This window comes from Nakaseomyces glabratus, chromosome M (assembly GCF_010111755.1).
Source record: "Nakaseomyces glabratus chromosome M, complete sequence".
Lineage (NCBI taxonomy): Eukaryota > Fungi > Ascomycota > Saccharomycetes > Saccharomycetales > Saccharomycetaceae > Nakaseomyces > Nakaseomyces glabratus.
Genome location: NC_088963.1, coordinates 1,256,125 through 1,268,482, shown reverse-complemented (window position 1 = coordinate 1,268,482; position 12,358 = coordinate 1,256,125). Strand labels below are relative to the sequence as shown.

At 41.5% G+C, this 12,358-nt stretch overlaps 10 protein-coding genes and 1 non-coding gene across 11 annotated transcripts; 2 read left to right on the top strand and 9 right to left on the bottom strand.

The window, feature by feature from the left end:
- Positions 1-39: 39 nt before the first annotated feature.
- On the bottom strand, positions 40-1,398 carry PCI8 (Pci8p; the record flags this gene model as incomplete). Its single annotated transcript, XM_449897.1, has 1 exon — positions 40-1,398. The coding sequence occupies one exon, from the start codon at positions 1,396-1,398 to the stop codon at positions 40-42; it is 1,359 nt and encodes a 452-aa protein (XP_449897.1).
- A 357-nt stretch (positions 1,399-1,755) lies between these two features.
- Positions 1,756-2,589, bottom strand: MAM33 (Mam33p; the record flags this gene model as incomplete). Its single annotated transcript, XM_449896.1, has 1 exon — positions 1,756-2,589. The coding sequence occupies one exon, from the start codon at positions 2,587-2,589 to the stop codon at positions 1,756-1,758; it is 834 nt and encodes a 277-aa protein (XP_449896.1).
- A 532-nt stretch (positions 2,590-3,121) lies between these two features.
- VTC1 (Vtc1p) lies at positions 3,122-3,505 on the bottom strand (the record flags this gene model as incomplete). The annotated part of the gene is made up of 1 exon (XM_449895.1): positions 3,122-3,505. The coding sequence occupies one exon, from the start codon at positions 3,503-3,505 to the stop codon at positions 3,122-3,124; it is 384 nt and encodes a 127-aa protein (XP_449895.1).
- Positions 3,506-3,858: 353 nt separating this feature from the next.
- Positions 3,859-5,835, bottom strand: GVI51_M12639 (uncharacterized protein; the record flags this gene model as incomplete). Its single annotated transcript, XM_449894.1, has 1 exon — positions 3,859-5,835. One exon carries the CDS (start codon positions 5,833-5,835, stop codon positions 3,859-3,861), a length of 1,977 nt encoding a protein of 658 aa, XP_449894.1.
- Positions 5,836-6,282: 447 nt separating this feature from the next.
- On the bottom strand, positions 6,283-6,747 carry FIS1 (Fis1p; the record flags this gene model as incomplete). Its single annotated transcript, XM_449893.1, has 1 exon — positions 6,283-6,747. The coding sequence occupies one exon, from the start codon at positions 6,745-6,747 to the stop codon at positions 6,283-6,285; it is 465 nt and encodes a 154-aa protein (XP_449893.1).
- Positions 6,748-7,095: 348 nt separating this feature from the next.
- On the top strand, positions 7,096-7,782 carry EFM4 (Efm4p; the record flags this gene model as incomplete). The annotated part of the gene is made up of 1 exon (XM_449892.1): positions 7,096-7,782. One exon carries the CDS (start codon positions 7,096-7,098, stop codon positions 7,780-7,782), a length of 687 nt encoding a protein of 228 aa, XP_449892.1.
- Positions 7,783-7,914: 132 nt separating this feature from the next.
- On the bottom strand, positions 7,915-8,892 carry YRB2 (Yrb2p; the record flags this gene model as incomplete). Its single annotated transcript, XM_449891.1, has 1 exon — positions 7,915-8,892. One exon carries the CDS (start codon positions 8,890-8,892, stop codon positions 7,915-7,917), a length of 978 nt encoding a protein of 325 aa, XP_449891.1.
- A 428-nt stretch (positions 8,893-9,320) lies between these two features.
- Positions 9,321-9,785, bottom strand: ARC15 (Arc15p; the record flags this gene model as incomplete). Its single annotated transcript, XM_449890.1, has 1 exon — positions 9,321-9,785. The coding sequence occupies one exon, from the start codon at positions 9,783-9,785 to the stop codon at positions 9,321-9,323; it is 465 nt and encodes a 154-aa protein (XP_449890.1).
- Positions 9,786-10,108: 323 nt separating this feature from the next.
- Positions 10,109-11,008, bottom strand: SNP1 (U1 snRNP complex subunit SNP1; the record flags this gene model as incomplete). The annotated part of the gene is made up of 1 exon (XM_449889.1): positions 10,109-11,008. The coding sequence occupies one exon, from the start codon at positions 11,006-11,008 to the stop codon at positions 10,109-10,111; it is 900 nt and encodes a 299-aa protein (XP_449889.1).
- Positions 11,009-11,204: 196 nt separating this feature from the next.
- Positions 11,205-11,699, bottom strand: RGI2 (Rgi2p; the record flags this gene model as incomplete). The annotated part of the gene is made up of 1 exon (XM_449888.1): positions 11,205-11,699. One exon carries the CDS (start codon positions 11,697-11,699, stop codon positions 11,205-11,207), a length of 495 nt encoding a protein of 164 aa, XP_449888.1.
- Positions 11,700-11,962: 263 nt separating this feature from the next.
- tS(UGA)2 lies at positions 11,963-12,044 on the top strand. Its single transcript has one exon. It is a non-coding gene; the product is annotated as a tRNA-Ser (tRNA).
- The last annotated feature ends 314 nt before the right edge of the window (positions 12,045-12,358 follow it).

The window sequence follows — 12,358 nt, the reverse complement described above, 5'->3', positions numbered from 1 at the left end:
TGTGTAGTATCCTGGAATTCTCATTCCTAGTGAAAAAAACTAGTCAGAAATGCAACTATCAACTTGTTCCAAATCGTCACTTAGAAATTGCACATCATCAATGTCCATAATTTCTTGATTATTGCTCGTCTTTGCTGTATCAGATTTTCTTATTGTTTGTTCTTCTTCTAATAGATTTCCACTAATCATCTCTTTCAATTTATCATTCCTAACTCTCTGTTTATCCAAAAGTTCATTAATATGTCTGCAATTTTCATCCAATGTTCGTACTGTCGAGTCCACAATACTTCTTTTTGAATAAGATATCACATCTCCGTCTAAATGGAAATACAAATTTGCACTACAAATCAGCCTTTCAACACTTTCTTTAACTTCATCATACTCTATACCCAACTTTTCTGATAAGTAACTTATCGTTAGAGTTTTTGACAATTTGAGATAAAAGCAGTATATCTTCATTTTCATGAGTCTCTCGGCTGTTTCCCAGCTTTTGTTTAATAAATAACATCGGGATAATGTTTTCTGAAATTCATTATTCCATAGAGCTAAAAAGCACTTAAAGCTCGTATTAATCAGCAATTTCAATGACCTGGATAGAATATCAACGGTGTCAAAAAGCTCTGTAAGTTCATCGATGGAAATTAACTCATCATAACTGTTCATAGGTATTGAAACTAATGTTGAAGCTGCTATCATTGTTTTGAGCTCAGGAAGTAAAAGTAAAGCATCACCATCAACTTTACTTGTCAGTATCTTCATCATCGTTTTTGGGTCTTCAATGTAAAACTTGTAAAATTTGGAGGAGCACTCAAAATACCTTCCTTCAATGAAGTAAGACGTACAGATATACAGTTTTATCCTGCATATACTCTCCTTTTCGTCACTCAAATTTTGAGATGGTTGTTGATCTTTTGAAATTTGATCAATTCTATCATCTGATAGGCTGTATTGTAATCTTAACTCTAATTCTTGCACATTCTCATAGTTTCTACTGAATATCATTATCTTAGCAAATTGTTCCATATGTTTGAATGGGGACTTGTCCATCTTGCTATTGGCATCCAGCAATGCTAAGGCTTCAAGATATTTTCCGCTAAGCAAATGCTTCATCACATTGTCGTCTCTGTGTTCGTTATCTGTATCATTGGTATGACTCTCATCATTGGCGGATGAATAATGGAGGCCTGCTGCGTGCGAAATTGTTGCTTTAGAATCGCTTACTGCTGCTTCAAATAAAGCCTTATAAGGACACTCATATCCATCGTATCTATTCACTATCTGCAGTCCCAATTGACCCAATTGAGCTCTCTCCTGTTCATCTCCATACTCTGATTTCAAAAGATGAGCCACCGTCTCCAGCTCAATTACTGGGTGGTATTGGCGTAATTGCGATAACATTGCAATACTCTGCACTAGATATGACTTATTTTCTCAATCCCAATAGCCAAAAAGTCATAAAGCCTTCTATATCAAACCAGCACTAAACCTTTTCTGTGTATATTTACTCGTTTTGTTCTCGCAGCCTTATTGAAGAAATTGCGATGATCTAATATAAATACAAAATATGGAGAAGAGATATGGGCAAAATCAATACAACATAAAACATATAAACTTTGGATATTTATAAGAGTACCTATTTGCAGCAAAATTTATTATATTTCATTGAAGGGGAACCGGAAACTATTGTTATTTACAAGGACAGAATAATTAAAAATTCCAATATGATCAGTATTTGTCAAGATGGAATTTGGAAATTCACTCGAAGAATTCCTTCATCTTCTTCAACCAATCGACATACTCGTTATTTTCTTTGAATTCAGAGTAAGTGCCGATGAAAGAAGCAAGGTCCTCATTAATACCTCTGCTCTCTAGGAATACTTCCAAGGATTCCTGTAGTTGTTCGTCTAGGTTAGAGAATGGTGGACCGTGATAAACAGCGTCCCTTTGGGCATCTGCCTCAGCAGATTCTGACAAAGCCACGTTGTCACCTTGATATGGAGTAACGCTGTCGACATAGAAGCTACCTTCTTGAATGTTCATTAGAAGTTCGAAACCCAAAGTTGATCTGCCTTCCTTGGAAACGACAACTGTAACATTGGCGAAATTATCAGAAAGGGCGTCGTAATCATCTTCATTGATTGCTTGCTCATTGGCAGCAGCTTCGGCCAAAGAAGCATCGTAAGGCAAGTTGCTTACTTGGGCAACATCAAACAAAACACGAACAGTTTCACCATCGGCAGTGGTTTTCTTCAATTCAGCTTCATTCTTACCTGGTCTCTCAACAATGCTAAAGCCTGATTTATCTAAATACTCCTGGAAAGTCTCATCCAGTGGTGGTGCTTCCTCATCCTTCAAGGACTCAAGCTCAAGATTGAGTTCACTGTTTAGAATGTCTCTAACTTGCTTGGATTCCTGGTTGTGAATTGTCACACCAGCATGGAAAGCTCTCAACAAGGAGTTAGCAATTAGAGCATGGTTCATAGGCTTGGTCAACACGGTTCTGGCAACCATGGAACCATTGGCTTTACCACTTCTGGAAAGCATCAAAGCAGTTCTTCTCAAACATAGGCCTGCTGTTCTGGTAAACATTGTAACAATTGTAGCTTCTTAGTTTATTCAGCAATTCCTGGTTCTGATTCTAGGATGCAAATGAATTACCAAGTTAATAATTACATTGCAACTTTCAACTACTTTTATTCGAAGGCACTATCTTTGCTATGGGCTTCGCTTGATTTCATCGCCATTCCGGCTTTCTGCGAAATTTTCATGGCCAAGACATGGTCATGTGACCTATACATGATCATGCCTCCGCCATATTCAATTTCAAAGTAATAGTCTCTGGTTAACCTATTAAAGCCATTGCTAATTTTGCTCTACGTGCTCAATTTAAGCATCACGCTCTAAGTCTTAAATATAAACAGTGGAAAAATATCATAGAATTTTACTAATTAATATACAAACCTATGAATGAAAGGAATATAAGTGTTTCTAACATGTAATAATTGCTCTGCAATCTTGCTTATATGATTTTATTTGCAATGCCTTTATCCCCCCACATGCTGAATGGCTTAATGTGCTAATTTTATTTTTTTTAATCTTTGTTTTAACATAATCTTTAATTTTACAGAGCTGTGTTTTCATACTTGGTTCTTAGTATGAAGTTAGTCACCACTGCAAACAGCAGGAAGAAACACAGCAATGTGGGTCCCAATCTGTCGTCGTATGGTCCCGACCCTCTGCGCCTTATCGCAGCGGCTCTCCAATGGTATGTCACCAATGCATATATCATACTCCCCATCGCAATCAGAGTGAACAACGCAGCACTGATCTTACCCACTTTATCACCGAAATTCAACAACCCAACACCAAGACCACCAAGCATCACAGTGAAATTCAACCACGACAGAAACGTACGCTCATTGGCAAAGAACACCTTGGGCTCAACCCTGGTGGGCAACGCTATCTTCTTCCCAGGCGTCTTCTGTAATAATGGTGCCGATGACATGTCTTTCTTTAACCTACTCCTAAAAAAACTTTACCGTGATCCTCGATACCAAATATTGTATACCTGGGATTCGACAAAGAACGAAACCGAAGTTTCACTACTCTTTATATGATCCTCAAAAGCTGACGTCTTGCTCAAGAAGGGATCCAAACTCCCCTGCAACTAACCCACGTTTCGTTATCAGTCTGACCCATCCCGTTGATAGTCGTTTTTGGTGATATGGTGGACTACAAGATAATAATGCTCAATTGTATAGTCCAATTTGTATTAATGCATCTTCAAGTACTCTGTGCTCTTTTGAACATAAGATCTTGGTTGGAATATTCGTATATGTACAGATATATATGATCACGCTATGTTATACCTGGGAGTGGGTCTTTCCACAGGCCCGAAGGCCACTCTAGCAGTGCTGCGTTCGTGTAGTCGCCTCTGTTCTTTGTATCCTGAGTGGAGACTCTAGCCACGCGGAGGTAAAGCGGTATTGGGTCCCTTTCCTTCAGCGACATACTCACCAGTTTCTTCAACATATCGTTCTTGTGTATCAGTATGTCAAGGTCAACGGTCTTGTGTTTACCAACGTATACTTCTATGTCGTTCAGCAGCAACGAGTAGCCATCGATCTTGCCAGTGATATCAACCTCCGTGTTGTTTAATGGCATATTCCATCTCACTATGTGTGGTGTGTCCGCATTGTACTCAAACATAGGAGGTGAGAGACGTCCTCCGGCTTCACCCCTCAGGAGTGCGACGTTTGTCTCCACTATACTGGCGAAATCCCAACGGGCTACACCTGATAGAACTAGTCCAATTAATATACCTTGGAATAAGTAGGCAGAACTACCACGAGTGGCGCATCCAGGCACTAGGATCATGCCTAATATGTAATGGTGAATGCGCAGGTTTAGACCAGTGAGCGATCCTAGAAAAACCAAACCACCAATAAAACTGATATAGATCTTAAAGTATTTTTGGAACCTTCCGGATTTCCAAAGTGAATATGCTTGGATTATGGCACATGTGAGGATAGTGGCAGCGATGGAGCCCACCGCAGTCATTGCGCCTGCCTGCTCCTTAAGGTCCTTCGCAGTTAACCTGTCGACAGGCAATCTGTCAAAGGTGACATTATTCATAACCCCCAACCAGAATGTTGGATACCACAGAAGAACCTTAGCAAGAGGAGACCCAAATTCTAAAGTTCGCTTTACGGCAGCCTTCCACAAAACATATAGTATAAAGGATAGAGGTAGCAATCTTTGAAATCCAACGCTGAACAATTCATATACAGACGCTGGGTCATGCGGATCAGTAAGTAAAGGAGGATCCAGAGCTAGTGTTAGAGTCCAAAAACCGATCATATTGATTATCCAGTAACCAATAATACTATCATACATGTACCAAACTGGGTATCCCATTATAATGTTTACCACCACAACTGCAGTCCGAGGATCATAGCAGCCTGAGGTAATACCATCTTTAATATCCTTGAAAGTATATGATCCAGGAAAGAAAGAATTCATAGCTATAGAAAATCCGGTTCTATAGGCACCCTTTCTTGATGGGAAGGAAGTTTGAGGTCCTGTCATCGAGAGTCTTGCACAGCCACCGTGAAATGGAGATACTATACCTGCATGCACAGCAGATCCACATGGGAAGGAATCACTTCTGTAAGGATACGAGATATCATCTTTGTTTCCTTTGTCTTCTCTTCTGCCACCTCCAATTTCATAGCCTGTATATTTGACTCTCTTGTCCCCAACGGCAATTGCACTATAGGTCCAGCCACCTCTGTCACATAGAGCTGGACATCTAATAATGTACTCCTTATTTTCAAATGGTCCACAATCCTTGGCATTCAGTCCACATGCATTATTGGTTCCTTCCCAATTGAGGTATGAGTTACAACTTAAAGAAATTATCGGTATCTTATGCTGACCATCGTTGGTATAATAATATGGAGGTTTAATCAAGTATGGGTACAGCAACTGATGCAGTATTGTAAACCAGATTAAACAGTAGAAACCTAGGATAAACATCCTTAAATAGACATTGCTGAAGTAAACTTTATACAATTCTGGGAAGTCGTCCAAAATTTGTAAAACTTTCCATTTCCTAGGGAAACTTGGTGGGTCATCGCGAGGTTCTTCTGGACCAAACCATATCTTCTTGAACACCCGAGAAACTGGGTTGGAATTCTGTAGCATCAACCATTGCTCTTTTCTTCTCCTATCACTCTCACTTCCTTCTCCACTCTCTCCTTCCCTTGAAAGGTCATTCAGTTCTATATCAATATCTCCATTTTCATAGAGTACTTCCTCATCTCCAGAGCTCATCGCTAACTTCAAGACCTCACCAGAAAAAAAGGAGAACAACACTGCTATAGCTACCCTGGTATTGGACAATGAGTTTAGAGTTTATACCCACAAAATTTCATGCCATACAATCATGAAGTGTAAAATAACAACCTAATTTACAAACACCATGCCAACTAACTGTGGATCAATATCATATATAACTTTTGCCAAAAACATCGAAAGTCTCGCAAAATTCCTCTGGGGTTTTAGTGGAAAATGAGCAAATAATGCCATATTTGATAGTGGCTTATACTGCTCACAATAAACTAGTTGTTGCCAGTCCAACTACTGGTTTTGATTCGAATATTCACATCCAATTAAGGAGCTGACTTGGTTTAATAGAATAATAGCAAAACAAATATTATAATAAAATCAAACAAACGAAAAGAAGAAAAATGGAGCTAACGAGCTCATGCAAGCTCTGAGTTACTTCCTTCTTCTCATGTAGTACCCAGCAATTGATGCTATACCTACAATTGCACCAGTTACCATGGCCAGGCCCTTGATAGTTTCTGTCTGAATCTTATCCTCCACCATTTCTTTTAACGCGATCACTTGCTTGTTATTAGGTTCAGCCTCATGCAGGGTATCAACGTATCTCTTAGCCATAGAATACTCCTTCAATTTATAACAACCCACTGTCAAGTAGTACAAACACTCACGTCTGCGCTGGTATGATTCTTTATAAATATCTGTTAGAATTTTCACCCCTAGTCTCTGATCATCGACAGATTCACTTTTAATTAAACCCCAGGCATAGTTGAATCTAGATTGAACAGACGCCTTATCACCCCCTTCAGCGACTACTTGCTCACGCAATATGTCTATCTGTGCTGCCATTAGTGGCTCATAGGCATCTTGTAATGTTGGTAGAAAATTGATCTTGCTCATCTTTCTAGTAATTGAATGTCCTTAAACCTTGTAAATTTATTTTGAGATTATATGTAGATACTGACTCTTAAAAACAGGAATCCGATATTGAATAGGTAGTTAATTAGAGCTGATAGGCGATACCATTTAACATAAGACACTGGTCTGATCCACTCTATTATTGCACTTAATCCGCACAAAAATTCCTTGAAAACTGAAAAATTGGAAATTCAGCGATGAGATGAGCTCATCGAGGAAATAAGTCATATTGTTGTCGAGTGCGTTATCTGAGTATGAAAACTACATTATATATAGTAGAGGTGGTTAGGTACTTAGGATTGTATCGAGATTTGACAACAGTTGGCAAATATGGAGGACACTACCAAGCTAAACACTTCAAAGCTAGGCACAAAGGAATACTGGGATGATTTCTATGCATTAGAAAGACAAAACTTTGAGAAGAACCCTGAGGACACAGGTGAATGCTGGTTCAATGACAATGATGCTGAGGAGAAGATGGTTGAGTTTTTGATGGATGCCTGTGGTATGCACAACATCTCCCAAGAATGTACCATGATTGATCTGGGCACAGGCAATGGACACTTGTTATTTGCGTTAACTGAAGAAGGATTCCATGGCCAAATGTTGGGTGTAGATTATTCAGAGCAAAGTGTAAAATTTGCCAACGAGATTGTGGCAAATAAAGAATTAGGTGAGCATCTGCGATTTGCACAAGCTGATATATTCGACAACAATTGGAACCCTGGAAAATTCAACGTTGTATTGGATAAAGGCACACTAGATGCCATTGCATTGAGCGGTTTGAAATTTGATGATGATAAGACCATTGTTGATGTATATAGCAAGTGTGTGGAGAGATTGATGGAGCCGGGCAGCGTATTTTTAATTACATCATGTAATTTCACTCAGGAGGAACTGATAAAGATTATTGAAACCGATAGTTTAAAGATGTGGGAATGTGTCAATTATCCCGTATTCGAATTTGGTGGTGTAAAAGGTACTACCATTTGTACAGTAGCCTTTGTTAAACGCTAGTTCTAGGAATTACAATAATATATGACAATTGTATAATAATAACATTACAAAGACCTTTTCTTGCAATCTATAACATTTTGAAATTTCTTAAACAAGGAAATGAGATATATATGTATCAAATTACGTTAGAGTCTAGTTAGGGATATTGCCCTTTATATTTTCGTAGAGATCATCAGCAGTCTCCTCTTTGCCAGTCCTCAATGCGTATTGAGTTGGCTCATTATTTTCATTCAATGCCACTATTCGAACGTACTTCTGACTTTGTAATGAACCAGGAAATCCTTTTTCAACTTTGAATCCTTTAACAAGGGGAAGATTTAGTATGACCTTCAAGATACCTCTCGATCTCATAACAACACGAGTCTTGGAAGTTTCTTTGTCTCTATTAACCTTCACAGCACCTACACCTCTTTCCTTCCAACCTGTTTTCATATCTACCAGTTGGAAAAGCTTAGCATTCACTTGAAATAGACATTCTTCAGACTCTTCACCTGACTTAACCTCTTCCTTTTGTAGTTTGATTGGGGTTGGGGCAGCATTATTACTGGAAGTCACTTTGCTATCTTCTTTCTTCAACTCAGAGTTAGGTATTAGTTTATCATCTGAGTCCTCAGGCTTCGACTTTGAATCTTTCTCTTCTTTATTGGCTGCAATATCTTTAGTCTTAAGAACATTAAAACCAGATCCAAAGGACAAGCCAGAACCAAAACTAAACGCAGCCTTAGGCGTTTCTGTTTGATTTTCAGTATCCTTTTTGTCCTCTTTACCCTTCGCTACGCCAAAACCACCTGTAAAAGCTGATGATGATCCGAATACAAACTTTGGTTTCTCATCCTTGCTTTCATCACTAACCGATTCCTTGGACTCATCAACTTTATCCTTCTTTGGTTCATCTTCCTTCACTTCATCCTTGACCTCAGAACTACTCTCAGAAATTGTATCCTTACTCTGCTGCTTGCTTTCTTCAGATTCACTAACGGTACTATGCTCATTACTTTTAGTATCTAGTTCACTGGAGTTGTCCTTCACAGTCTCATTAACTTTTACCTTCTTAGAATCAGCGACATCAGGGCTGTCGTCACGCTTCCTCTTCAATTCTTCGTCGGCCATTTTATTACTTATCCAATTAATCAGGAACTAACGCTGTTGCAAGGTGTTAGCAGTAGAGGTGCGACTAGTATCCACCAGTGGAACGTACAATAAATAGACTTCCAATATTAATTTAATTGTTTTCATATAATTTTTCATACTGAAAGTTCCAATTCGCACTGAAAAGCCCGAAGCTGCGTCAAATTGGGTTATGTCAATATGAGCTATCAGATATTTGCAGGAAAGAAACACCAGTGCAATATAGTACCAGAGGTCATACATATATGCTCTAATGGTTTATTTATTCAAGAGTACGTAATCATTATTATACATTTAAGCCTTCAAGAAAGACCCGACCACTACACATCCCACCATTCTGACACAATTTGCAGAACAATGTATATTTAATCTTGATTCGGTAATGTGCCGTCTTGGCTGGAATACCTTTCTTATACAGTTCTTCTATCAGAAATGAAATGCACAATTGGCTTCACCCCGTTGGTCTGAGTGATCTTCTCGAGCCATGCCAGCAGGATACCGCCTTGTTTCTGGCCTTCTGGCACAGACATACCTTTGTACAGGTACTTGACGAGGACATCCACCTGGCTGTCGTTCAATTGTCCCACGATGTTAGCAATATCCATGGTCTTGACCTGACCCAAGGCCTCCAGCACCGCCAATAGGTACGTCTTCTTCGTGGCTTCATCGCTGTTGTATGGAGGATCGCTGGTAATCAACTGTACTGCACCTGCTATATCGCCACTGCTTGCCATGCTGCGAAGCTGACCAACACGGCCTTGTATCTCCTGGACACCAACCGCTGGCGTGTCATATGGAGGCACTAGGTCCTCAGGCTTCAACCTCCCGCTCTCGGGATCAAACGCATCAATATCTATCCTTCTCCAATCAGCCATACTTGTACTCTTCTCTATTTCCTTTGCCTCCAACAGAAACCTTGCTCTCCTGAAACACAGGGTACTCTTACCAGACTCCCAATTGTACTAGCAAATTAAATGCTATGACTACGTTTCGCCAGACTATTAGCCCTCGTCGAGAGCCCCTATGGCTTCCAGCAAAGGGAGATTTGGGACGGCAGCGAGGAATGCTGAAAACACACGTTGTATAATGTGATATAACATGTGATCGATATAGAGAACTATATGAAAGACTGGTAGTAGTCGAGCTAAACTATGGTATATATGCGAATGGCTGTACTGTATGCAAGGATTTAAAAGGATCAATAGTCTATTTCTTCCCGTTGCCTGGCTGTCCTTGACCTGTAACTCGTCCTGGGCTCGGGTTCTGCAGGTGCCTGTGGATTTGAAGCCGGTAGTGTCTGCTGAGGTTGATATGCTCCTTGGCGTGCTCCTTGGCGTGCTCCTTGATATCTGCCTCTAGGCTGGTACTCTGGTCTTCGCTCGCCGTATCTTTGCGGTACGTGTTGTGCTGGTGGGTTTACATGAGGCTGTGTGTGCTCCGAATGCAGTGACTGGTACCCTCGACCGCCCAGCCCTCCACCGAGTCTCCTTGGCTTGAAGAATTTGATCGTCCTGCCACGCTCTATGTCCACTATACACCTTCTTCCGTTGATCTGGATACCGCGGTGGACACCTATGTCCCTGGTGCAGACTCTTGCTGAGTCTGTTTCTTTGAACAACACAAATGCGTAGCCCCGCGACTTGTTCTGCTTGTCTCGCACCACCCGTACTCGCACTATCTCTCCGTACTTGGCAAACACCTTCTGTAACTGCACTTCATCCGTGTCGTAGGGCAGGCGGCCCACGAACACCGTCTTGTAAGGGTCCGTGTCCCTCATGTGGTTATCGCTCAGCGGGTCCCACTGCAGCAACTGCTGCTCCACTTCGCGCTGGTTATCCCGCACCCTCTTAGCCACAGCGTCCATGCGCTCCAAGTGTCTCAGCGTCGCAGTCTCCCTGGGGAACTGCATCAGGTAGTTCGCTGTGAGTATCTCGGGGGAGACCTGCGACAAGGGTTCTATCCTGGCGTCCCTCGCAACCCTTTGGTTCTGTCTCTTGAATGGCAAGCTAGGCCTAGCTTTGAACAGCGACATGTCTTGTTTCCTGCTTGTGGTTCTTTGTGATCCCAAGCTCATCGCACTCGCTGCTTTTATTTTCATTATGTATTTTACAAATTCGGCTCAAAATTTGTTGTGAAAGAAAAGTGTAATTAGCATAGCATATTTAGTATTCATAAAATCATAAGTAATCATAGACACATTATAAAAAGAAAGGTGGCGCACGCTTATAGGGGCGCGCGTGTAGAGAGCTTAGAGAGCTTAGAGAGCTTAGAGAGCGATAGGGGCTACGTATAAGCTATATGACGGGCTCCTGCGCGGCGATGGGCTCGGTCCGGTAGTCGACGTCGACCATGGCCCCGTCGTGGGTACACGTTACGTCAAGTTGGATTCTGAACTTCTTAGCGTTGAGCTCTGACTCGTCGGCGTAATGCCAGGTGATCTTCTCGAAGGTCTCCTCTTTGGACTTGTTCTTGAACTTTAGGTCTGGGTTCTGGAACATCTCGCGGATGTCCTTGAGCAAGTGTTTCTCGACGTGCTGGTGCAAGTGTCTCACGAACTTCTTGTTGTGGGAGTTGTTGGTGTCCTTGATCTTCTCGGGGTCGTCGTGGGACTCGTGCAGCACAAATGGCGGGTAGTACTTGGCTTTGCAATGGACGTGGTCGAACTCGTTGTCCTCGACCTCCCCGCGCAAGAACGTCTCGAAGTCGTTGAGCTCCTCGAACACTTTCAGGGACTCCCCGCTCTTCGTGGTGATGGTAGCGACCTTAGCCTTTTTCTCTTTCTTAGCCATGGCAAGTTGTGGTTGTAGATTATAGATTGTAGATTGTAGATTGGAGATTATAGGTTGTAGATTGTATCAAATCAGAAACTCAATTGGATGTGGAAGGTATTTATACCTTTGAACCCCAGAACCCCGCACCCGGATCGCATATGGGGTATGGGGTATGGGGTATGGAGATGAGGGATGGGGGGGATGGGGTTAAGGGGTGTAAGGCTGTAACATTTAGGTTATACACAATGCGATAGCCCGCTCACACGGTTACAACTGTGTTGTGGCACTATGGCCGAGTGGTTAAGGCGACAGACTTGAAATCTGTTGGGCTCTGCCCGCGCTGGTTCAAATCCTGCTGGTGTCGTTATTTTTTTTGCCCCCCACCACCAGTAGAAGTGGAAGCACAGCAGTAGAAGCACAGCAGTGGAAGCACAACAGTGGAAGCACAACTGCAAGGGCATGTGAAAATCCGGTTTTTTGGGTGAGTCAGAGACGTAGATCGTGCTGCAGGATGTGTGTGTAGCGGGATTTCTTTACACAGACAGAGACAGAGAGAGACACAGAGAGAGACGAAACGCCTCCTTGTCGTTGTCTGTTACAAGGGGAAGGTGGAAAAAAGAAAGGAAAGATTCTATTGAAATTTTTCAATGCTCATCGCTTGCTTCATCATATAATAT